General features: G+C 35.2%; 1 protein-coding gene across 4 annotated transcripts in view; it reads right to left on the reverse strand.

Annotated features, from left to right (window-relative positions):
• The window catches only part of L2HGDH (L-2-hydroxyglutarate dehydrogenase), an 86,339-nt gene that overhangs the window by 37,130 nt on the left and 21,390 nt on the right, over nt 1-27,819 (reverse strand). For all 4 annotated transcript variants that reach the window (XR_016547079.1, XM_090375589.1, XM_090375587.1 and 1 more), the window contains exons 3-7: nt 26,474-26,625; nt 20,489-20,620; nt 14,037-14,222; nt 4,084-4,245; nt 2,026-2,183 (exon numbers count right to left, since the gene is read on the reverse strand). Coding sequence is in view for 3 of the 4 variants with exons in the window: in XM_090375589.1 (XP_090231715.1) it covers nt 2,026-2,183; nt 4,084-4,245; nt 14,037-14,222; nt 20,489-20,620; nt 26,474-26,625 (790 nt within the window). In the remaining variant the exon portion in view is untranslated. The remainder of the gene's footprint in view (nt 1-2,025; nt 2,184-4,083; nt 4,246-14,036; nt 14,223-20,488; nt 20,621-26,473; nt 26,626-27,819) is intronic.

The following is a 27,819-nucleotide window of genomic DNA, read 5'->3' on the forward strand; positions in this document are numbered from 1 at the left end:
GGCTTCTGTGGCCATAATGCACCTCCCAAGGTTTTTGCAGTACTTTGATCCAAGCCCGAGGTGGGATTCGAACCCTCAACACCTTTGGGTTGCCAGGTAGGCACTTTACCCACCCAGCTAGCCCGGTCGGCTTCGTAACACTTATAAGTGTCTACTTTATTACTAAATATACAAATTATGATTCTACTTGCAGCTGAGACAGTGGATAATATTGCTGCTCTTTCACACACAAGGCACACATAGCCAGTGTAGCTTCTGTGCTATTAAACACCCATAACACACACACACAAGCTATTTCACACTGCAAATGGCCTAGGTTTGATTCCCATCAGATGAAGTTGAAAAATAGCTCCTATCAGAATGGGAGGGCTATTTTCACTCTGCAACTAGGTCATTCTCAGATGAAAAATCATGTCCTTCCCCAAAACTATGGGAAAGAACCAAAAATCTCATACTGTAGTCACATGTTCAAAACTGTGTTTGGGGGTGGAGGGGAAAGAGTTTGGATTATTTCATATTAGCACAAAGCAACTAATGCTAGTTTTTGTGTTGCAGAATGAAGAAATCGTGCATTCTTTGTATGAGTTCATCCTGCACTTCCATCCCTGACTTGAAAAAAAAAAAAACAAAACAAAACGTAATGGATAGACTAGAACAAGGACGATAATGAATGTACAAATGGACACACTAGGTAAAAATAGTAGTGATGGGCATAGTCGATATAATTATATGCACAATAGTTGAACGGAACTCTCTCTCTGAACAGAAACAATTCCGTTCAGCCTATATATATGCACATAGACTGAATGGAATTATTGTCCAAGTAGTAACAGCACTTTATCTTTAGTTCTCATAACATTGGATCGAATCCCCCCTTCAGTTTTTTTTTTTTTTTTGATTTCGTAATAACCTGATTTGCATATAATCAATTATGAAAATTCTACAATTGATTATTTTGATTATGACTGTTGATTATGCCTATCACTAAAAAATAGTTTCACGTTTGACACAACAGGCAGAATTATCCTGCCGTGGCTTGAAAAAAAAATTCACAATTTTATAACTAAAACTGTTGCACTATTAAAATGAAAGAGCAATTGCTCACAGGTTGAAATTTTGTTTACAAGAAGAAGAAATTGTGATACTTAACATGTTAAACATACCAATACGTCAGAAGGAGTCAGGATATAGCTGAAAACTTAGAGAATTAAAAGACTTCACTATCAAGGAAAGAGAGAGAGCAGAAGAGGTAGAATAAAATTAAATTCACTCTTTGCCTAAATTTAGCCACCTTAACACCAGTAGAAATAGAAAATAGAAAAAAAATAAAGAAAAATCCATCATATTTACTGGAGTCCCAAGAAAAGTCAATATTTATTTATTTATTATATATATATTTTTCTATTATCCTATATATGGAACTATTCCATTCTTCAGTGATATTTAAACAGGTAGGAATTACAATAGAATGGGCAATTCTCATGAGAAACCGCTATCAAGAGAGGTGCCATTTCTTCTCCAGTGTGTCAGGTGGTCTTCTCTCCCTTCTTTGCATTTTGACCTATTTCACAGCAGGCAGCAATTCTTGCTGCCTCAGTGATAAAGTTGTTAACTGTGCACTCCTTTATTAGATTTTATCCTAAGGGCTTTAATTCTGTTGGCTGTTTTCCACTTTTCAAAAAATTTTCTTAGTTGAAATCTCAATATTAGTTTGCCATTTATTTATGAGGGAATTTGAAAAGTAGAACGATAGTCCTGACGTAATAGAAAACTTATATTTATAAGCCTTCATAAAAATCAAATTGCATTTCTAATATACAAGTTATTATGAGAACAAAACAAGTAATAATACAGGTATACATATCCTAGGGAATAAAAAAATCACATTTTACTTTTAATTAAATGTAATAACAAGTGCCTCGTAACAAGACATTATAACAAAATGCAAATATAGCAGAATGCATGTTATAAAATGTATTACTTATCTAAAAGGATTTTAAGTAAGCACAGATCATTGTCTCTTACCGAAAACTTAGGGAGTCCCACAGATCTGAAATACTGAAATCAGTGATGTGATAGCCTTCCCTTTTGAAAGCTAAAACAGCATTTGGTCCCAACCATACACTTCCATCTATGCGAGGAGTAAAGTGAACGCCAAGGAAGGGAAATCGGGGGTCAGGAACCTATACAGATGGATAAGCAATTATGATGATGAAAAATCACATTTACTATGCAAATAACATTAAATTATTCTAGGCACTTAAATAAAAAACAAATAGTACTCTGCAGAAGGAATGAGATATAATATTAGGAGAGCGCATAATATACCAAAATCCAAACTAGTCCTACAAACGCACTTGCAATTTCCCCTTTAATTTATTGCACAGAATAATATACACATTCTACTGAAATAAGAGACCCAAAAAGTTACCTTAATTATGATTCTATTTCCCAAAGCAAACTTCTAGTACAATACTGTAATATTAATAACTAGTAGGCCTTAAAGATTGAATAACCTGGGTAATGAGAAAGGAAAGATGCTGAGACACAAACTAAAATTGGATGGATAAAAGATCTAAATGTAAAAATGATAAAAAAATATATATTAACCTAAAATTATCTGTAATTTCAAGATCCTAAATATTCACCACTGAAATAATGATACATTATTATATGAGGCCTGTTCAAAAAGTATCCAAACTGCCATGATATAAACATACTTATGGGGGTGAGTAACTTAGGCCACTTTAAAGTGGCTTAAGTGGGTGGGCAGTTACTATTGCAACACCAGGGTACCTGCCCACCCACCCACCAATGAGAAGCCAATAAGCTTTGAAACGATGCCATCTGGGTAGCAGTATCTGCAGAGGATAAGTAACAATAGTCTTCTCCATAGGTAAAGCATTATTTATTTGAGGAAGTACAATTCCATGGCAACTCGTGAAGGTATTCACAATATGGGATATAATTAAAATTGCCTTGGTAGTAAAAATGATGTGTGTGAATTAATCCGTACATAAATAAACTCCATGTTAATAACAAGCTCCAAATGTAGTGTCCTCGTCAGTAGAACTAACTTAAATCATTCAAACAATGGGATCTTGTTTACAGGATTATCAGCAAGGCCCTCTATGAGATATCAAGCATTGTTTGTATGGAGGTGGATGGAGCCAGCTATACAAATTCAGTTTGTGGAAAGAATTGCTGGAATAGGCAGTATATATAACATACTACTGCCTATGTTTTGAGAGGCCCATTCAGTGTGCTATAATTTTCAGAATTTTAAGAAATAACAAACAAATAATAAAAGATACATACAGGGTCAGTTTTTCAACCATTATTTCATAGCTAAAAGCAAGCAAGCACTCTTTTGGGCTGAGTACTGTAAATCAGAAAAAAACTCAAAAATGTTTATTCTATGTATATAAACTAACCTCAACACAAGCAAAAAAAAAAAAAAAAAAACAAATAAAAATGTATAACAAGCTATAAGCAAAAATGAATCATTGATGCTAATAACAGAGTTCAATTTTAATTAGTATGCCCAAAGAATCAAGCAGTTCATTTCATGTGTCATTACTTTTATAACAATCACATACTGACCACTTAAGAATGGCCTCCTGCATACATTACAGCACAGTGGGCCATATGCCCACTGTGCTGTAATGTGCACAGCATGTGGGCCATATGCCCACATGCTGTGCCATAATACTTATATGCATCAACACAGCAAATGTGTTAAAATGTATTACTTTAATTCAACCTTGAAAAATTGCTAAACTAGGCATAGCTCTTAAACAAATTAAAATCTAATATAAATGAAATGAAAAACTCTAGTCAGATGATCTAGTAACAACAAACAATCTACTTCAAAAGTCCTACATAATATGTAATAAAGCATTCATAGTAAGAGCACAAGAAACAATCTTTGCATTTGCTAAACATTAAACATAAATACAGCCTGTGCAACATGCATTCAATTACAGAGGCTCTTACTAAAAGGATTTTAATGTGATATAAAAAATTTTAAAAAAATCAAACATTAAAAACTCAGTTTTTCTGACAATACAGAATATTTCTTACTGGATATATATTTCCATTCACAAGATTGCACTTCTCTCGTTTCAGGAGCAGATATTCTCCCCGAAAAGGCACTATTCTGGGTTCAGAATTACACCCTGACATTTCTGCCAACTTATCAGAATAAAGACCTGCACAAGTCACAACATACCGACAGTTGATTGTCTAGAAATATTTCAAAATTATGCTTTAACAAGTATTAATAAAATCATAACTCTATTAAAATATAATTTCACCAAAGAAAGGAAATTTTATAATTAAACTGGTTTAACATAAGCTGGTATAATGAAGATCAAATAAATAGTGATAAAAACAACATTTATCATTATTACAAGGCACTTCAGAGTGAAGCAAAAACACAGAAATCAGAAAATATTTAGGTGAAATGGATATGCATGCATTATTCAAGATAATATAAACTGATCAGCTTCAATTAAATCGATTTTTAAAAAATGGCACATGATGGAGAGAAGACTAAAACTGAAACAGCACACACCTTACATTAAAAAAACGGATGCGTCAGGAGTACAAATGAAAACTTTGGAAGAGTCAGGTCAAATGCAAACAGATTCTTTGTATGCACCATAAGGCAGAGAACGCTTCAATTCCCACCATCTCTGAATATTCCCCAACCCACCACCACATTCATCTCTGAAAAATTAACAGTCCTGTGGCACAATATGGCCACAGATACTGATGCACCTAATAAATCCTCAAACAAACAAGACTCCTGGACTTTCTTCTACAACCTGCAGCTAGTGAAAAGAACTACTCAGAGCAGATCATTGCTAACTGGTTGGTGAAAATCCTAACTCTCTTAAGAGCATCCAAAATCTTTTGAAGAAGATTAATGGTGTACAACTCCAACACGATAGTACAGTGAGCTCTAATATAGGTTCAGTACCACCAAAACACTGCATTAAGATTCAAAAATCGATCTTTTGTTCCATTAAGATGTGAAAATCCATTTTTTGTTCTGAATTTACACAACCACGGGTTTCAGCCACCACTGAGAAAAGTGAATATATCTGACCTAATAGACTTTTTGCTAAGATAGGCTTACTTCAAGTTCCTGGACCAATTTTACTAAGAGCAAAGGTGTGAGCAGGGGGCTGTCTCCCTTGCTAGCAAATATATTTATAACTGACTTCAAATCTGAAGTTTTAGACCACTAGTTCCCAACCTAGTGTGTATAATTGCTGTCTGATGGTATGTACACTATTGTGAAAGTGTAAAGTGTTAGTTGTCAAACAGCCCCAGGGGTCCTCCCACCTCCGTGTTGTGTACCACAGAACTCTTTGAAGGCCTAAGGTTTTCAAAAAGTGTAGTGTCATGTTATGTTGTTTCTCTGACCATTTAGTCAGTGGAACCCCTGTTGCCCACACTTCCCCTTGAAGAGGCATGTCATGCATAGAGAGAGAGACTGCATTAGTACTCTGGGAGGCCTTGGCACCTATTTTCTGAAGATTTCAGTGGCAGGGGCCTATTCACTATTGTGAAGTGATATGTGGGGAAAAAAAATAAATAGTGCTTACTCTATTGTGAGCTTGATGATTTTGTAATAACTGAGAGGAAAGTGGAGGAGAAATTGTTGAAGATAAACATAAAAAAGGCACCCGGGGTTGATAGGATCTATCCAGTTATATTAGAGGCAGCAAAGGAAGTAAGCAAACCCTTAGCCATAATTATGAGAGCTTCCTTGGACTCAGGAGGTACCCATGGATTGGAGATGTGCAAATTTGACCCCAATTCACAAAGGACAATCAAAGGGTGACAAGTAATTATAGACTTGTTAATTTTAGAACTTCTGTTCTAAAGAAGTTCTAAAACTAACAGATCTATAATAGGTGTAACAGGTCTAATTATAGAACTTCTGTTCTACGTAAATTAACATTAACGGAGGCACTAGTTAAAGAAGCACTGCAGGATCATCTAGACAAGACTTCAGTTATAGCTTGGACACAGCATGGTTTTGTTAAGGGGAAGTCTTGTCTGACCAATTTGACTGGATATTATGATGTGGTCACAAATGAACTGGATGCAGGGAATAACTTTGATATATATTTGGATCTTAGAAAGGCTTTTGATACTGTTGCACAAGGAAATCTACTGCACAAATTGGAAAGGTGTGGAATTAAGGGTACGTTGCTACAATGGATAAAGGGATGGTTGAGTGGGAGAAGACAGAGAGTAGTAATCAATGGACACTGCTCTTCATGGAGTCCCTCAGGGTTCAGTGTTGGATCCATTGTTGTTTTCCGTATTTGTAAATGATATTGATGATGGTATATCACGCTTAGTGTCCAAGTTTGCAGAAGATACGAAGGTTGTTAAGGACACTAATGACAGTACACTGCTGCAACAGGATCTAGAAAAGTTGATCAGATAGGCTGAGAGGTGGCAAATGAAGTTTGCCACCTCTCAGCCTATCTAACAAACACTGACAAATGTAAAGTACTACATATGGGAAGCAGTAACCCCAGAGTAACATATCAACTCTGTGGTACTACACTGACAGTGGTATAGAATGAAAAGGATCTGGGGGTAATTGTGCAGGCAGATATGAAGTTTTCTGGGCAGTGCAGATGGTCTGCAAGAGTATGGTGTCTTGTCAATGATATACAGAACTTTTTCTAGTAGGGATAAGGAGGTGATTATCCCCTTGTATAAGGCAATGGTCAGGCCACACCTTGAGTAATATATACAGGTCTGGAAGCCTCATTTTAAGAAGGATGTAGAGCTATTGGAACGAGTACAGAGAAGGACAACAAGATTATAAATTCACTTAAATTAGTGAATGGAACGAAGGGATGCTCTTACGAAGAAAGGCTTAAGTTTTGCTGATTACAGCGTCTGCAGACTAGGCACCTGCAAGGTGATCTGATTGAGGTGTATAAAGCCTTGAATGGTTTGAGCATGCTCAATGCTGATGGGATTCTTCCTCTTGCGCAGAATAATCACCTGAGAGGGCATAAATTCAAATTGAGGAAAGACAGTTGTAGGATAGATGTGCGGAAGTTTGCATTTAGCCAGCGGATAGTTGATTGGTGGAACAGACTTCCATCTTTTTTTGTGGAAGCTGATAGCCTAAATAAATTTAAGGCTGAGCTGGACAGGTATTTGGAAAGAACGGAGGGGTGAAATGGAGCCGGTTTTTTTTTTTGGCTGATGCTGCATAAGCTTGCTTTCTTGCATTGTATGCCTCTGCTAATGCTATTACAAATCAGTATTTCGGTAGTACAAGAAAACTAATTTTTTTGATGGTAAAAATTATTGAGACACTATATAGTGCTAGAATAGTTCTTGATCATTTTAAATTTAAGAGACTAAATTTAGGGATTCATTTACGCACAATTTGTTTTCTTCATATAAACTTTCCAATGTAGGTGGCATTGACATTTGTTTATTTCATATTTAACTTGAAGCTCTACAAATCAGTATCTAACTATTTATCTTACATTTTTCACCCTTTTTTCCCTCTTCTAATTCAGCATTTATCCATTTCGTTCATTCATTTCCTCACTGGTGTTGTACTCAGTGTCTTTTGTGTGTATCTGTTCAACATGGCATCAATAAATTTTATAATTTGATAATACTCGAGGTTTATTTGAGGCTAAAGGTGCAAAAAATCAAGCACAGTACATTAAGTGTGCAGGCTTTCAACTTACATATTAGCCACTGCTTTACAAACACTGCACAAATATATCTACCAAAATTCTGAAGAAATGAAAAATGGCCCCCAAAAAAGTTGGTCCTGCTTATAGTGCTCTTTCAAGCTAGTCCCTTTTAAAATACTACAACGGGAGTTTGCTGTATACTTTTTTCATGTGTGAGTCCTAAGAATTACATGGGTATATAAACAAAGCTGTTTTAAGCATATTTCAAAAAATCTATCCATTTATGTATGAATTGTCTTAAAATCTTTCATTGTGCTGCTATCTCTTAACCATGTTTTCAAGTAATTGTAGACCATTTATAATTGATGGCAGTGAGAAAATTACTTTAAAATTGAAGAAGATCACATCTACGATCAACCACTGCTGTCTGATTTGGCTTTAAAATTAGTTTTCTGGAACTCAAATCCAGAAGTCAAAGAAACTGAATCAAATGATGCATAAACAGGTGTAGAAGATCATATTACATTGGGGGGGGGAGAGTTCTTTAAAAATTATGATTTTTTTTAAATTCTAATTTGATTTTTGACAATAATTTTATCCATTTGTTGGGCAACCAAAATAAAATGAACAAATTAATATTTACATTCATTTATATACAAAGTTTTCATTTTAAAATTTTCAAAAGCATCAGCCACAAGTGGAAAACTTACTACCCAATGCCCACACATGTTCAGGGAACTTCCTCTTGAAAGGGCTGATGTGTCTGAAAAAGAGAGAAGACAGAGGGTGGTAATTAATGGGTGCTGCTCTTTGTGGACTAATGTTATTAGTGGAGTCCCACAGGGTTCAGTGTTGTTTTGTATATTTATCAATGATATTGATGAAGGTATATCAGGCTTAGTGTCAAAGTTTGCAGATGATACAAAGGTTGGCAGGGTTGTTAATGACAGTAATGGCAGTGTGCTACTGCAACAGGATCTAGATAATTTGGGCAGATGGGCTAAGAAGTGGCAACTGAAATTTAACCTTGACAAATGCAAAGTACTGCATATGGGTAGAAGTAACCCCAGAGAAACGTACCAACTGTGTGGTACTATACTTAAGGTGGTAGAAAATGAAAAAGACCTGGGAGTAACTGTGCAGTCAGATATGAAGTTTTCTGAGCAATGCAGACAGGCTGCCAGGGCAGGTCATGGGGTTTTGTCAATGATATATAGGAATTTTGCTAGCAGGGAAAAGGAGGTGATTGTCCCTCTGTATAAGGCAATGGCCAGGCCACGCCTTGAGTACTGTGTACAGGTCTGAAGGCCTCATTTTAGGAAGGATGTCGATTTGCTTGAGCGTGTACAGAGAAGGGCAACAAGATTGGTGAGGGGAATGAAAGGATCCTCTTACCAAGAGAGGCTAAAGTTCTGCAAATTGCAGTGGCTGGAGACTAGGCACCTGTGAAGTGATCTTACTGAGGTGTATAAGGCCTTGAATGGGTTGAGCACGCTGAATTCTGATGGGATCCTTCCACTTGTTCAGATTACGAACCTAAGGGGGCATAAATTCAAATTAAGAAAAGACAGATGTAGAATAGATATGCAGAAATTTGCCTTTAGCCAGCAGGTGGTTAATTGCTGAAAAAAACTTCCATCTGTCGTGGAAGTTGATAGGTTAAATAAATTTAAGGAGGAACTGGATAGGCATTTGGAAGGAATGGTGTGATTTTTTTTTTTTGGCTGATGCTGCATAAGCTCATACACTACTTGCTTTCTTGCATCACGTGCCACTACTACTACTATCAATTAAAATTTTCCACTATAGACAGAAAACCAAACATTGTTTTCTTTAAATCTTGTGATTAAGTGTTAAACTCACCAAAATATCAAATATATTAAAGCCTTTTTCACAACCTCACATAGTTGGCAAGACTTTCTCATGTTAGTATTAATGTTATTACCCTCTGTCTCCATTCATGGTCAGCCAAGCCACACATGAAGATTTGTTTCACAGCTGTCACTCCTTGGGGTTTTAATTCAGAACATATTTCCTCTTCTGACACTTCCATGAGATCCCATTCGGAGATGACACCCCAGGACGAGTTAAGTGTTTTGTGGGAGGTAACTGTGATAGGCATTCCCCCAAGAGATGTGGCTCGGACAAGCTGTTTTGAATGTCACTTCTAGTCTCTACAAGGATGTCACATGAACAAAGCTGTTTGACAGATTTAGAAGAGCATGCCAGCCCCTCCAAACCTTTCTGGATAAAGAAAGGTGACATTTTTCCTATTATTGGGAATGGGGTGTTGAACCTGATATTCTTTCAGTGTTTCATCTTTTTGCTGAAGTGACATCAGCAGGGTCAACTTCTAATTTTTTGGATAGGGCCCATGTTGGGACCCCAGAAGAAATAACTTTATCAGGATTTGTGAGTTTTTTATTTTTGTTCAGTGCCCAAGTTCCCCACCCACCATGGAGTCCAAATGGGGTGCCCACTATTCAGCAAGTAACAAATGCGCTCAGGAGTGTGATGCCAGAGCTACCCAGACATCATACCCGCACAACCGACAGCCTGAATCCTGTCCCTCAGACCATAAGGGTAAAGACATGGCATTGACACAGCTGACTCTTGCAGACAAACCCACTAGCCAATTGATCCTAGCGGAGCCATGCAGGACCACACGTCTTGTCAAAGCAGTGGCCAAAGTGGTGTGTTCAAGCTCAACTACCAGGATTCTCCTCTTCAAATTTCCACGAGTCGCAATGTGCAGCAAACACACTGGATTCCTATGGTGGTAACCTGGAACCTAGGTTGTGCACATTGGATCCCAGTGATGCTACTGGTCTCCTATATGTGGTCCCACCACCACATATAGGAGACTCTATTAGGGGATATTGATTATCTGTTCTTCTGTGTTCCAATGTTTTATAGTAAATAAAATTGAATCCTTTTTTTTTACAAGATGTCGAAGAAGAGAAAAGTGGAGAGTGAACGTCACATTTTTAATGAACAGTGTACAATCACTTATTTTTTCCTACAGTGTAAAGACAAATCTATATCTTTATTTGCAAGGAAACTGTCTTGATTTTCAATGAATATAATTTGAATAGACTATTTTGAAACATAGTGACAAATATGACACAATTAAAAGTGTTGAATTTCTCAAGAAAAATTGCACACAAGCAAAAATTACAAGAACTCGATGAGAGTATGCAAGTCAACAAAATGTTTTCAAAAATTTCTCAAATCAAAATTTTGTGGCAGTAAGCACTAGTTTTGGGGTTGCTAAATTCAGTGAAAAAGACACCTTTTACTGATGGTGAGTTCATTACAAAATTTGTTTTAGCAATGGCTGAAGAGGTGTTCCCAGATAAAATGAATGCTTTTGCCGAAGTTAGCCTGTCCTCAACACAATAACTATACAAGTTGAGGACTTGGGAACAGACGTGTTTTCAACTGAAAGAAAAAGCATGCGATTTTAGTCACTTTTCTATAGCAATTGATGAAAGCAAAGATGCATGTCATAACTCTAAGTGGCTTATTTTTAATCATGGGATTAACCAGAATTTTGAAATACAGGAATACATCGCATAGTGTGGTTTGAAACAGTGCGGGTTTTGCTATAGCGCGGTTTACAAATTGAAAAAAAATTAACTCCGTTATGCACCAATACATTTGATATGTACGTATGTATTATAATGCCAGCACGTAGGCCAATGCGTTATGGATTCAAGGCCATTCTGACTGTTGTCGAAACTCCCATTACATACAGACTCTGCTAGTATTTATACATCAGTAAACACTCTAGATTCCGAGCAGTGAGGTCATTGATTGTGTGTAAGCTGTACAAATATTTTTCGCTGTGTATTTTTATTAAAGATTATTTTTTAAAAACGTTACACCTTTATACGCAAATATGAGTGGAAAGAAGAAATGTAATGCCGCCGAGTGTTCTTCTAGATCCAAACATTGAACGAGGTATGAAAGTAAGGCAGGCGTTGCAAAATGACATTCGATGTTATAAAGAGATGTATGCACATAAAAAGAAGAAAAAAAATATGCAAACTAAGCTGATCAGTTATTTTTCAAAATAAAAATACAGTATATACTTCACTTATATTCTTTTGGTATGTACATACTGCATTAAAAATCATTTCTAATGTACTTAGTAGTATTTTTCATTTTTACCATTTTAGTTTCTTTTTTTAGTTTCTTCAACAGAAGTTACACTTAGGATAGCAAAAACTGCTAAGAGTTAAGTTAGGTAAAAATATACATGAAGTGACAAGTGAATTATGGAGGAATCACGTGACTTCACTTCGGCACTACAACAGGCTGGACAGTTTGGTTTTGATTTAGTTTTCTCAAAATGCAGTAAATTTTAGGGCATTAGAAATAAATACAATGCAAAATTAGTAACTCGGTATGACTGAAGGAATGGCTACCAAAATAAAAAATTATGCAGTTGAACAAAAGCTAAAGATTATCGAAAGAGTGGTAAAACAAAATGTAGTATATTTTACGAGTGTGGAATTCCAGAAGGAATGATCTGCAGTTGGATGAAAGAGGAAGAAAACTGCATTCAGTCATAGACACGACAGAACATGAAGTACGTCTTCAAAGAAAGAAAACTAGACTGAAAACAGTGGCGTGGACCAATGCTTATACAAGTGGTTTTACAGAAGTGTCATGAAGGAGTACCAATAAATGGGATAACTTTGAAAACACAGGCACTTAAATTTCATAATCTACCTGTGGAGATGACGACACATTTGTAATCTATATGTGGAGATTACAATAGGTGAATCTCCATTTGGTGACATTATAGCAGCAGAAGAGTTTCTTGAATTTCTGCATAATGTGGTCCAAGGTGGTGAATTCACAGATGAACAGATGTACAACTGGATATTAAAAAGGTGTCCAACAAAGCAGGCATCAAAACTGACAAAGCGAGAATTATTATGTTACTATGCACAAACAAGACTGGAAATCATAAGCTGAAGCCATTGTGCATCGGCGAAAAATCAAAGTCCCCAGTGTTTCAAGCACTTCAAATGAAATCTCTACCCATGATTTATAAAAATAGTTCTAATGATCTTGGATGATAAATGATATTTTTTCTTCATGGTTGGAAAGCAAGTTTGCACCAATAGTGAGATGTCACTTGCTATCCAAAAAACTTGAAGAAAAAGCCGTTACTATTGGGTTACTGCCTAGCTTATTTCCGAAAATCGAAATATGGCAAGATCAGGGTCGTGTTTCTGCTAAGGAACACAATTGTATTAATTCAGCCTACAGCTCAGGGCATTATTCAAGAATTCAAAGCCTACTATCATGGCGAGCTACTTACTGGTATTGTGAACTCAGAAATACAAGTTCTAGAATTTCTGAAAATATTAACACTAAAAGATGTTACATACAATATTGGATTAGCATGGGAGAAAGTAAGCTCATCAACTGAAAACTGTTAGAAAAAATGTATTGGAAAAGATAAGTTCACTATTAATAATCTTGAATTAGCAGCATTTTCGTAACAAGAAGCAAAGGCTTCTTGTTATGAAACATACTTGGGGGCAGTCTTGGAGCAAATAACCTGGCTGCTCGGATCGAGGTGTATGCGGAAGCTCCAGTTGCACATTACATGAGCAAGGAAGAAATTGCAGCCTCTGTGATCAGTGGGACAACAGAATGGACAATCAGACAATCAACAACAGAAAGCCAGTGACGTAGGGAGTGACTCAGAAGATAATGTGGATGGCTCATATAAGGAAAAAGCACCAGAAATTAAAGTACTTGAAAATATTAATGAGGTGATGGTGTGGTTAGAACATCAGAGTGATAGTGAACATCTTCATTTATTGCATTTGACCAGTATTAAGATTATATACTGAAAAAAATGCTGTCATCAGTTCCGACAATCTAAATTACATGCCTATTTCAGAAGAGATGTGAAAAATATAAGTCATTTTTACAGCATTGCATATTAGTAGAATGTAAACAAGATGACAATCTTTAATTTACTTACTAAGTAAAATATATTTATGTTTAAAAAAACTGGGAAAAAATTATAAAATTTTATAATGTGCTTCGCTAAAACACAGGTATTGAAGTTGTCACCAGACACTTGCATTATAACAAGGTTGCACTGTATAATAAAATGCAAGACAAATTTTTGGATACTACTGCCTACTACTCTGAATGTTCCTTTGTGGTCCTCTCTTCAAAAAACTTTCCAGACCCCTGCTTTAGGGAATAAGGAATGGGATTGGGAGATCCAATCAAATAAGAAGACCAGTATTTTATTAACATACTGCTAATGTAAAACAATTTCAAACTAAGAAATATTTCTCTTACTTTTTCTTTGCTCCTTACACTCACAGGATACTCTTTTCTCTGACTTCTGCTTGCAATTCCAAACCCAGTGACTTCAAATCCTAAGTGTATTATACCTCCTTTTTTTATAAATTCCTTACCAAAAGATCTGTTAACTTCTGCCCAATCTACAATACCAGTGTGAGGAGACCAGATTGCTTTAAGTCCCTTAAAAAAAAAAAAAAAAAAAAAAAAAAGACATATCAATAAAATATATTTTTAACATTAATTTATATAATATTTACTAGCATTTTAACATGCATTACAGTAATAAGTTGCTCATTAACATATGGTATGGCATATCAATGGCAGTTTATAAACAATATATTAAAGAATTTTAAAACTTAAGATAGATCAAAAAATATTTTAATATATTCTGAATATTAAAATGAGCAAACAAATCCAGATGTGTGACTTCTCTGGTCCATGATGTTTCTGGAATCAGTATGTGATTAAGGATTAATCTGATTCTGGGAGAAGACCCTAGTGTATACAAAGAGATTTATAAATTTGTGTGCCATAGGCAAAATATCCATATATGGTTTTCAACAGGGAAGTCTGAGAAAAAATATTCAGATATTTGAGATAATTCCAGTCAATCCAAATTTTTAGAACACAAATGATGACACTACTAGCTAATGTGTCTGTGGGATCTCCAACTTGACAAAACCCATAGGATACAATTGTTTGATAGCAGTGAACAGCTCATGACCTTTGTTAAGGCCAAAATAAAACAGGCTGTTTCAGATTGGATCAAAGGATTGGTACACTCAATTTGTTTGTACCAGCATCCTCCCATTTCCACAGAATGAGACAGTGGAGAAAGTAAATCCAACCAGTAACAGAAAGTATAAAGCCAGGTGAGAGGACAATCCTCTCACCTGTTCCCCTCCCCCCGAGTGAACCTATATATGAAGGATCTGAAAACTCTACACCCTGCAGAGAGTTCTCTGTACATAGATTCTATGGTAGGATGCTCACTAAAGGGCTAGCTACACAACCTAGCAAAAATACAGAATGTATAACAAACCAATATCATTGATAGGGTACCTTCTGCATGCATATCCCAGAATCAGTGTCATTAATTCCCTACTGACTCCATAAATCTACAAGACCAGAGAAGCCATGCATCTGGATTTTGTGATGCAACCTAAGAGCCCCACTATCAACTCATCTAGGTAGTCCCTCTCTTGGCCAATCCCAGACCAGCTGAAATTTGATCTATCAGGTCTTCCTATCTCTTGGCCAATCCCAGCTGCTCCAAAAGGGAAGATATATCAGGTCTTCCCTTTTGGAGTAGCTCATCAGTAGTAGATGCCATCTGTCAAACTGCCCCTCTGGAAGAACATTAAGATGGAGGCATCCACATGAGGGCTACAGGCATTCCTAAGAATGAACATAAACAGTGGATATAATGCACATAAAAATATGTTTGTGCTGCACCTGGCGCCCCACACAACTCCTGAGCTTGTAGAAATTCCCTTTGAAAACTAAAACCTCAAAGTGAAAGTTTCATAGCTCAAAACAAGGAGTCACACTTATGCAGTTTTCAAGACTAAATGTGACTGATCTCAAGCTGAATGGATAGGCAAGTCACAGTCTGCCATTTAGAGCATCAATACAGTCTTTTTTAACAAAGGTCCACTTTTGAGAACTCAATATCAACCAGAGATCTATTCACATCCAGCTGAACTTCAGAAATGACTGTCACTGCCTCATCAGGCATTACATCTCATAGGCAGCATTCTCATAAATTAGGTCTCCAGTCTGTAAACTGCCAAATACCCAGGAAGCTCATTCTGGCAATCAAAGTATAGAGTAATACTATAAATGAAACATCCTGTTATCATGATTTTTATCCTATTATTATAACTTTGGCTAATAGATTGTGTATAAAGTATATGATACACTATAAATTAATGATAATATGAATAATCTGCAATTATACTACCATTATAATGTATCACATACTTATACTATATACACAATCTATTAGCCAAATTATAAAGGGATTTCATCTCAAAATTTCAGTACTCTCTCATGTCAACCTTCTTTTAAAATACAGTACTGGGCAAAAATTATTATGGTAAAGTGTGTTTATGTATTATCAGAAGATAAATTGAAATACAACTTATTTGAAAGATAATCTGTGGCTTTATTGAATGCTTTGAATCAATCAGAAGTATTATTGTATAACTTGCTATATGGTTTTACAATTTATTTCTAAAATTTGCTACAAAATGGCTACATTGCCATCTTTATTAAGATTGGTTTTCCTAACAGCTCTAATAAAGTATCTTGTTTTTGAGTAATTACTAAGTAGCATGTTTAAATCTGATCCAATTCAGTATTTAGTAATCCCTCCTTTGGCCTTAATGACTGCTTTGACACGATCTGGCATGCTTTTTATGTATTTGGAAAGTAGTTTTGGCAGGTGATCATCGTGGTGCCAGACTTGAATGATTCTTTCAATCAGCATTCTCTTATTTGTACATTGTACGTTATGAACTCTTCTTTTAAGTAGTTCCCAGATTCCCTCTATAGGGTTAAAGTCTGGACTGTTGCCAGGCCAGTGAAGAACCTCCATCCCAATGGAATTAAATTTTCAATGGTCTTTGCTCAATGGCATGGAGCCCTGTCATGCATAAAGACACAGTCCATCTGGATACCATTCCCAAATTTGGGATAAAAGCAGAGTTTGTATGACAGATTTGTACTGTTCTTGATTCATCATCCCTGTGACTTTATAAAGATGGCCTGATCCTTTTGCAGATATCACACTCCATATCATCACTTTTTCAGGATGTTTTACTGTTGTTATGATGCATTCTGTCATCAATTCTTTTCCAGGTCGCCACTGAATATATTTGGTTCTGTCTTGTAAAATCTCTATTATGGATTCATCTGAAAAGTAAACACATTCCCAATCTTCAGAAGTCCAATTTTGAAACTCTTTAGCCCATTTTAGACGTTTTTCTTTCATTACAGATGTAAGCCTTGACTTGTTCCATGCTCGGTATGCTTGAAAACCTGCACTGGGGAGGAGGCGTCTTACTGTTGATGAGGATATAGCCACACCTCTCATTTCCATAGAAGTTGTTACTTGTCGAGTTCATTTTTCGATTATTTCGACACATTTTCACAATGCAGCGATCGTCTTGAGGTGAAGTAATCTTTTTCCACCCACATCAACCTTTTCTATTTGGTGTGATATTTTGCCCTAACTTCAGTCATTTTTTTATATTACTCACAGACTGTTGTGAAACAGACAATTTCTTAGCAATTTCAGATTGTGTAAGTTCAAAATTCTTCAATAACACCCCTATCTGTCCTTTTTTCTTGGTGATAAGTCAGATCGCTTTCCCATTTTAAGTAAATAAATTACAGTAGGCCTAATAAACTACAATATCTTTCAATCCTTAATACAGTAAACTCTTGATTTTCTGGGGTAGATAGTAAAAAACAAATCCCGGATAATCGATTTCCCAGTTAATCCAAAAATACAAAAGCCCCCAACATACGTAAGAGATACGTTCCAGGACTTCTTACTTTGTCGAGTTTTATGTACCTCGGGAATTGTTATTGTTATTATTTGGTTTTTAGGAGCATTAGCAACTAAGGCCATATTGCTCCGGGGATATGCGGTGGTCACTCCCTGACCTTTCCGCATCCTCCGTATTTGGTGGTCACGGACTCGAACCCGGTCTAATCAAGAAGCGTGTGCTAAGCACTGCCGCTCCTGCCCACCTGGCTACGGAGGCGCCTCCCTCGGGAATGACTAATAACTTATTGCTACTATATTATTATTGACAAATCTGAATTCCGCCTGATACTTGTTAATATTTGGTCATTTTCATACATCCTTATTATAATGATTCCTTAGAGATTTAACAGATGCACCGTTTTCAAACTTTTGAATAATTTCAAGTTTTTGTTTAACTGAAAACACAACTCTTTTGCGTTTACCCATCATTTTTGCAATTTCTAAACAAAAAAAAAAAAAAAAATTACTATAAAAAAAATTCCGACATCCCTGACATAAATAAAAAAACAAAATTTGTCCTTTTGCGCAATGGAACACAACAATTGATGCGACGCACTAAAACAAACTAAACATTTGGTCTCTCTTTTTTTTTTTTTTTGAGTGGCAGGTGTAAAGAAAGCGGGGATTGTAAGATAATAGGTACACTAATCTCCCAATGACGACTTATAATGCTACTTGTCACTTATTTATGACTTGCAAAATACAGGTAGTTCTTGACTTTACAAGTTAATTCGTTCCTAGCATGTGCTCGTAAAGCAAGAATTAAATCCCATAGACAAAGTTAAAAATAAGGGTTACATTCTCAACAATGAAATTAGTTGGCTAATTAGTTTATATTTAACAATGATTGATTTATACAAAGAAATTAAAACATAGCCTGTAAAATCAAGCAAATTATAATAATAAAGAAATTATTTATGACTTACAAATTTTAAAGAATGTTTATTCTTCATCATCATCATCGACTAAATGCACACTCGGTTGATCCCTAATTATTGGCTCGGCACTCACTGGTTTGTTGCAAAAGGAGTCGTCTTCTTCAGAAATGCTTCAACAGGCATTTGTTTTCAAGATAATCTTCTATTTTCTTTATAAATTTCAATAGATGCACAAGCATTTTTTAACGGAACGCACAAATTGCAACTAACACGATTTGCGGGGAGTAAAAAGTTTACGAAGCTTAAAAAAAAGGAAGGAAGAGAAGATTCTGAAAATTTATTTGTTTTTTATATGATTGAAGATTTCAGTAAAGGGGAAACACATTTCACCATAATAATGCAAAAAACCACACAATTCCAACTATCAGTATTTTCACAAATGCAATAACATCAAGTTTATAATTGCTTGCAGTAACAGAAAAGCCCAATAAACCGGAAAGTGCAAATTGTTTTTATTGTTTTATGGTTGTGACCTCTAGAAAATATCACAAAGCTGTTCAAAATTGGTTCTTATAACAGAACATATGATAAAGATGAAAGTGTAGTGCATTTTAGTGATTTTGTTTGGTAATTAATACAATTTGCACTATAAAAACGACCTTTTAGAGAGTTATATAGTGAAAATTTCAACTTCCGAGGTCAAGGAACGAATTACCAAAAAACAATGTGGTATTGGGTTCACATTACGATATTTTCACGATATGATGCTGTCTCTGGAATGGATTAATATCATAATGCTGGGTACACTCTATTGTACAGCTACGCGCGTGGTTTGAAATGTGGTATTTATGAATGTTTAACATTCATTTTTTGAAATTAATGTTCGTATTTTCAATTTTGTTGATACTTGATACTCTGAGAGAAAAAAAAAAACTCTTAAAGCGAGAATTACCTGTATCTGTTTATACCTATTCTAGTTATTACTTGAATTTTTTTGATTTCTGGTTATTTATTTATTTTTTTTTTTGGAGTCTTGAAGTGTCCCGGTTAATCGAGGGTCTGCTGTATTTCCTATCCGATGGAAGCACACTTGTCTATTACAACAATAAATGCAATAGGAATGATGTCACAGACTTGAAAAGATGCCAGAAGAAGCAAAACACTGAAGCAGGCCTAAACGTGCAAAGCTTAGGAAACTGACTGCTGGACATAACCACCACCTGGTGGCATAAATTTAAATTTAAAATAATAAATATCATGCTAAAAGTTTAAGATTTTATAGTTGATGTGAGATGTTTAGCAAAATAAATATTTTTCATCAAATGCAAGAAGTATTAATAAATATCATAAAATGAGCAAGGAATCCACTTTACCATAATAATATGCACAGTACTGTACAAAAGCTATTCAAATGAAAAACTGCAAAAAGTTATATAAAAGTTGTTTCAACTTTTATATAACTAAAGTAATTGTTCCTTCAGTTCTGTTGAGAAATTCATCAAGCACACATATTTCTAAAGAGCTACTGCTTGATAATATGCATAGTATGCACTAAAAACCAACACTAATCTTGCACAGCATGAAAATTTCTTCAACAGTATAATTCAATGGTTTCCTTGTATGAATTCTTCTACTATCACTATAACTTCTAGTGTCAGAACGTGATATGCTTGCCTTGGTCAAGCAAAACCCTGAACATGTTCAATACCATTCTTAAGCTTATTCATCCATTTGTAGACTTGTCACTGAATTTTTGAATGTAGGAGGTTTTATTCCTTCTGCAATAAAGAATTGGATTACAGATCAGATCTCTAGCTTGGTGCATGACTGTAAGAGTGCCACCACCACCACCATCTTGAAAATTAACTGTTTCTAAGTAACACCAACAGATGGTGCCACATGGATACTCAACATTGCCAAGCTGATACAAGCTTACCATCAGTTTCAGCATAATATACATTTTATTGATTTTTCAGTTTCATTTGAACGACCTTTTAAGTTTGAAATCTTACCTTGCAATTTGGCTCTATCTCTTTTATTTCTGTAGACTTTACTTGTTTTAAATCTTTGACATTATTTTTCAATCCTTTTTCAAACAAGGCATCTAGCCTGGTTAGTTCTTCTGGACTTACAGCTACTATTAGCTAAAAAAAAAAGTATATGATGCAAATTCTGAAGTGCAGCTATTATTGAAATTTAATAAATCTTTAGATATCTACATTATCTGTTAAAAAAACAAAAGAAACATTTTTTCCCTGTTTCTCTAGAAGTTTTAGTATTCTTTACTTTAAAAAATTAAAATAAATGTCAGATGGTAATAATATTAAAAAAATATATATATATAAACTTGAAAATAACAAGTTACTTTTTACAAAACAGCTTAACTTTAGCAAGTTCCTTTTACCTTTCTCTCTCCACAATATGGGACCACCTTATAGAAGTTACCATTGGGCTTTTAGATATCAATATGAAGTGACTTTTCACACAGTAGATTACGTGATTGATTGATTGATTTGATTTTTAATGGTGCATTGGCAGCTAAGGCCATAATGCGCCAAGATTATGTGAAAATAACAATAGATTGCATGAAAATAAACTACACAGTCATCCTCTTCAAGGATGACTGTGTACTTTATTTTAGCATTTTATCATCTAGGAAAAACAGTTTGCAATTATTTATGGAGTTGATGCTCAATCCACCACAAGTAGTAAAAAAAGGTAAAGTGCAGCCATTATCAACCCACTGCAGGATGGAAGCCTCCTCAACAATTCATGCTGAGGGAAATGGACCATAATCTGCCACGTAGGTCCAGTGCGGGTTGGCAGATCAACCGTATTCAGCAGTCAGGGGCTTGAACCCCAGTCTAATCAAAGAGCGTGTGCTACTGCACTCCCACTCCTGACCACCCAGCTATGGAGGCCAGTAATGCATTACAAAAATTCAAGGAGTAAAGACAAAAGAAAAATATTGAGATGAGATCCTATGAACTTTGGCCTTAGGTGATGGCCAAAAATTTTAGGACACGAGAAGCTTTTTTCTGTGTGTGTGTGTGTGTGTGTGTGTGTGTGTGCGTGTGTGTGTGCGTGTATGTGTGTGCGCGTGTATTAAAGTGGACAATGAAAATGCAGTTCTCCTGACACGATTGAGGGGATAGCATATACCCACCATATTAATGAAGTAAATGATGCCTACAGGCTTAGCATGATATATGGAAGTGTTAAAGACAATTGTACTTAAATGCTAAGAAATGTGTATTGCCATTAGTCCATATATCATTGTTTCCTCAGCAGTGGTCCTTGCAACTTACATAAGTGATCCATGGGAATAAAATAGAGCTTTCTTTTGTTGTAGGCAACAATCTCATTAATCCTGATGAGAGATACAGGTACAACTAAAACAACTCAACATATACTACATATGTTAAGTATGAATATATATGGTATTTATAAAATAGTTATTAATATATTGGTACGAATAGCTTAATATTTTTTGTGGTTCATTGTCTCTACTTCAAATATAAAAGTAGTTTGTTTGTTTGTTTGTTTGTTTGTTATTTGGTTTTTAGGAGCATTAGCAACTAAGGCCATATTGTTCCGGGGATATGCGGTGGTCATTCCCTGACCTTTCTGCATCCTCTGTATTTGGTGGTCACGGGCTCAAACCCCAGTCTAATCAAGAAGCATGTGATACTTACTGCTACTCCTGCCCACCCAGCTATGGAGGTGCCTATAAAAGTAGTCCGTGGTTCTACCTCAAATATAAAAGTTGTTCTTATCTGAAAAAAAAAAAAAAAGGTTGGGCAATGCTACTAAAAAACATCTATCACTCACTACATCTTCTTGTTGGTAATTCAGGACCTGAATTACCAACAAGAAGATTTACATTCAGAACTTTCTAGGACAAATGGGAAGAATGTAGTGTCTTGGAATATCCCATGATATGACAAAGTTCACTTCCATCTGAATGGAGTTGTGGCAAAAACTGAGTTTTAAATTTTGAAATTGCTGCAGACTGAGTGAGAGATTTTTGAAATGATTGTAGGAATTTTTTTTCCAACAAAACTGGAGCATGGTGGTGAGAGTTTCAAATGAGATGAATTGACATGGAAGAATAAAATTTATTTTTCCCAAATTGGATTACCAAACTTCACAATTTCCATTTGTGCTCAAATTAGTGAATTTAACCCTTCAGAAAAATACTAAAAGAGAGGCAAAGGCAATGAACTAATAGCAAAGGAAAGCAAGCAAAACATAAGTCACCCCTACGTTCTAATTCTGCACATAAGAATTTCTTTGATATGTACAAATACCTTACATACAGGCAAATTAATGAAAAATATCAACAACCATTAGAGACAACATGTTAGGTAAACTTCCATACTTCAAACAAAACAAAATGTCAGTTAGTATTCTTGCAAAATGGACTTCCTTCAAACCAAAAATTAGACCTTTTATCCTTTCACTTTTCTGTAGTAACAAGTATACTTCAAAGGCCTTTTCCAATAGACTGCTTAAAGTTAATAAAATACATACAGTAAGAGTCGGTTATAGTGATCACGTTTGCAAATTGAATTCTGATTCTAATAAACGGCGATTCTAACAAGCGAATATCGACAAATATTATACAGAGAGGCTATAAAAATAAAGATATAAAGCATAAATTCATACTTTATTACCAAATGTTTATTACCAATTAAATGACACGTGAAAATCGGAAGAATATTATCCACAGGTTAGCAAAATAAAAATAAATTTATACTTACATACATAGCAAAGTGACATATTAAACATAACACTTTGTAATATGATTATAATTTAAAATAATCACTTATTTTAGATTGCTTTAAATTATCACTACACAAAGTCTATTTATAGATTTTTCAATATTGTATAAGAGTCAATATTCACAATCACTTGCACCAATTTCTTCCAACGTTCTCCTCAGGACGGCTACAGCTTCACAAGTTTGCCGTTTTGAAACTGGAATTTGTTCGGGTTCATCTTCATTTTCCTCCTCCTCGGTGAAATTATTGGTAACAGACTGGGCAATTTTTTCATCTATTAAAGCTGTAGTAACTTGTAGATCACCATCTATGTCCACCCAATCATTAAATTCCTGTTCACCAATGTCTTCAGGCTTTTTAATGTGATCAGTATCATGACTTAGTTGACCATCATGAATAATTAATCCACATTTTTTTTTAAAAAACCTGCATTAGCAAGTTTCAGAAACTTCATTCCAAGCACTCATTGTCATATGAAGTGCATCTAGAACAGTTATCTGCTTTGCAATATTGGATGATGTTCCCAAACCTTCATCTATAGACTGGACAATCTATAAAAGATCTTATAGGTGTTTCTATTATTTCCTGATCGAGAGGATGAATCAGTGATGTGGTATTCGAAGGTAGAAAAACTAATTCAATGTTTTTGAAAGTCAACTTTGGAAGAGCTGGGCAGATGTCCAAAACCAATGCATTTTTTTTTTTTTTTTTTTTTTCTTATCCAATTGCAAATCCCATTTACAAAGATAATCTTCAAATGAAGAAGCTGTCACCCAAGCACTGGCATTATTGGCATATTCAATAGGCAGCTGTTTTCTTCCTTTAAAACATCTAGGTGATTTACTCTTGCCTATAACTAACAGCTTCACCTTGATTGTTCCTATAATGTTGCATGTTAAAAGAACTGCAATCCTGTCCTTGACCTTCTTTCCTGCAGACACACAGGAATTTTTAAAAATCATGCAATGGTCTGAAGTAGCCCTGTAGTACAACCCTGTTTCATCTGTATTAAAAATGTCTTCAGGATTATAAGTGCTTAACACAGTTTGCCAAGAAGTTTTCAACTAGGTGTCAGCTGTGGAACCATCAGAATCCTGTTTTTCCCTGTGAAATTTTTTGTAAACAATATCATACCTCTCCTTCTATCTTGTCAGCCATCCATCTATCGCCTTAAAACCTTCGTGTAGTTTTTCAGCAAAATCATTAGCTTTTTGAAGAAGAATGCTATGATTGATTGGTGCATTAAATGAGCTAGCCTGTTTGAACCAAACAAACAGAGCTTCACCAACTGTTTGGCATTTCCCTTCACGCTTCCTTTATCTGGTTTCACTAATCACATTAGTGTTTAATGTGTGACGTGATTTTCATAATTTTGATAAAGATGACTGAGGCACTCCTAATTTTACTGCCGCTTTGCTTTGAGACATATTGTCTAAGCTTAATTTATCATACGTTTCTATAATTCGTAACTTATCTTTTACACTCAAATTCACTCTCTTTCTGTTCACTGACTGTTTTTTGTGTATTTGTGTTTTAATGCACACGGCACACACAAAAATTGGAACTAACACAACATATGCAAGTGAGACGAAGTTTAGATGTAGAAATGAAGAGCAGATTTCAGCGAAGGGGAAACACATTTCACCATAACAACATGAAAACACAGAATTCCAGCTATCGGTATTATTGCAAATGCAATAAGACTGAGTTTACTACCTGTTTATTTCACTAACAGAATTGCATTAACAAAAAAGCCCAATAAACCGGAAACTGCAAATTGTTTTTATTGTTTTATGGTTGCGACCTCCAGAAATGTGCTTTAGAAAAATATCACACAAGCATTCACAATTGATTCTTATAACTGAAATTGCGATTCTAATAAATGATTCAAGTGTAGTGCATTTTATTGATTTGAATCGGTTCTTCGAAATTTTATTCTATAAAGCAGCTGATTCTAATAACCGGTGATCACTATAACCAGCACTTACTGTACATAGAGGCTCTTCTGAATCATATATCTTCTAAATTCATAACACATGAACTAAAAGAGAAAAACATATTGTATAATGTTATTAAAAGAGAAACACATTGTGTAATGTTATTAAAAACCAAAAACGTGTTATTCCATACCGACAGGATATTTTTTAAGGTGGTGCATGTGGAATAAATTTTTTGTTCACGAAATTTTCAAATACATGCAATATCTTATGATTCAATAAATTACTGAAAATATTAAAAATTGTGTATTACTTCGAAATCCAAAGGTGGTGTACTTGCACCATGCTGCCAGCACCCATGATTCCATATCTTTTTTTTTTTTAAATATCCTTGTGAATATTCATGTAATCATCAATGTTGTACTCAACAAACACATTGATTGCTATGAACATTTTTCATCCAATTGTCATTAGCATAAATAACTTTAAAGTTATCTTGCAATAACCACTGAATAAACTAATCTTTGGGCAATGTTCTCAAATTCAAAACACTAAAATAAACAAAAAGAGAACATGATGGGATCCAGTGTATTCTAATGCATTAGCTCCCTTTCAACACCTGCCTTCTATCTACTTTTTTTAGCCTTTTTCCTTCAATTAAATCTTTAACTAATCATCTAATAGACAGCGCTTTTGCAATTACATTCAAATAGCATCAAGAATTACATGGTGGTCACAATACAGTCTGATATTTTTGAATAATAAGCAGTTGTTGTATATACAACAAAGCTTATGTATATGTAAACTAATCTCATTAAGTAACAAAGTTTAAAATTAAATTTCACAGTAACAAAAAGGAAATAAATGATTAACCAAAAGTCCTAATAAGCACAGTCCATTAGGCATAAGCCAAAAAACCTACTTTTCAACAACAAAGGTGAAGTTAGTATGTTTGCAGTTCATAAACACCATGACATGGGGAATGAGTGCTTGCATCTGTGGGCACTTTTGTAACAGTGCCTTGTTGGGAATAATAATAAATGAATAGCATTGTGGTGCCATACATGTAGTTTATTTTGCTGCTCTTGGCATCAGGGATAAAAGCTGCACAAGAAAACTGTAAAGCAAGTTATCAAAACCAGTTTCAGTTACGTGTCATAGTGTTTGTAAGTAATACATTTAGTTTTGCTATATAAATATATTTAAATACTCAAAAGCTATAATGATATGTGACAAACATGTAGATGAAGCATTATTATTTTTCTAGATACTATACCTTCCCACATTTTTTATAAGGTATGTTATACTCATCACAGTACTTGTAAGTAAGTTCCATACCCTGGACACAAAGTTTAGCCTTCAGAGAACCTGGAGTATAGTAAATGCCAGCATGAATCACTCCACTGTTATGGCCACTCTGATGGGCAGCTGGAAGGAAGAAAATGTTAGGAGATGTAATCATCATTAAGATTTCCATATGACATACATACTATCAACAAGTGGAATAGTATATTGCATATTACATACTGCAACAATATACTGAATATTAACAGTTTAAGAAAGCTAATCTGCATAATGCAGAGTAGCTTTTTCAAACTATTGTCTGATGAAACAACATACATCTGTATGGTATGAGATAGTTGGAAGCAAAGGCTGTTATGTTGTTATTTGGTTTTTAGGAGCATTAGCAACTAAGGCCATATTGCTCCGGGGATATGTGGTGGTCATTCCCTGACCTTTCCACATCCTCCGTATTTGGTGGTCGCGGGCTCAAACCCCGGTCTAATCAAGAAGCGTGTGCTACGCACTGCTGCTCCTGCCCATCTGCCTACGGTGGCGCCCGGAAGCAAAGGCATAATGAGAGTGGGAGTAATCTACAGGCCAGGTGATTGTGAAGATTATGATGAGAGCCTCTACATGCAAATGGAATGGGCAAGTAAGCATCAATGTCTTATTATGGGTGATTTTAATTTGCCTCTAATTGATTGGAGCAAATGGGAAGGAAATTCTACATTGGGGACAAAAATTTTTAAATCAATTAGATGATTGTTATTTGTATCAAGATGGTAGGGAAAGTACTAGAGAATAGAATATTCTAGACTTCATCATCACCCATGAACCAGATGACATAATAGGGCTGACAGTACAGGAACCAGTAGCAGGAAGTGATCCCGGAGTTCTACGGTGGACGATGAAGAGAGAGGTAGCAGTAGTTAAAGGCAAAGGAATGGGTTATAATTTCAGAAAAGGAAATTACGGTGGCTTAAGGTACTACGCGGCCTCTATTAACTGGGTAGATATCACACAGAGAGTGAATACAATTGAATTATGGTATACCTTTAAAACATTAATCACAGAACCTTGAATGCTTATATACCATTAAAAAAATACTCCACGAGGAAGAATCCAAGTTGGATGAATAAAGAAGTTGGCAGATTACTCGAGCAGAAAAAGACAGCATGGAAAACTTACAGTGCAATAAAAAGTACCAAAGACTATAACAATTACAAATTGATCTGTAATAGTGCCACAGAAAAGGTGAGTTTGGCAAAGGTAGATTATGAGAGATTGCTGGCAAAGAGAGCAAAGAGCAGGGATAAGGAATCCTTCACATATATAAAT

Source organism: Mastigoproctus giganteus, chromosome 6, assembly GCF_048544385.1.
Source record: "Mastigoproctus giganteus isolate SK-2022 chromosome 6, ASM4854438v1, whole genome shotgun sequence".
NCBI lineage: Eukaryota > Metazoa > Arthropoda > Arachnida > Uropygi > Thelyphonidae > Mastigoproctus > Mastigoproctus giganteus.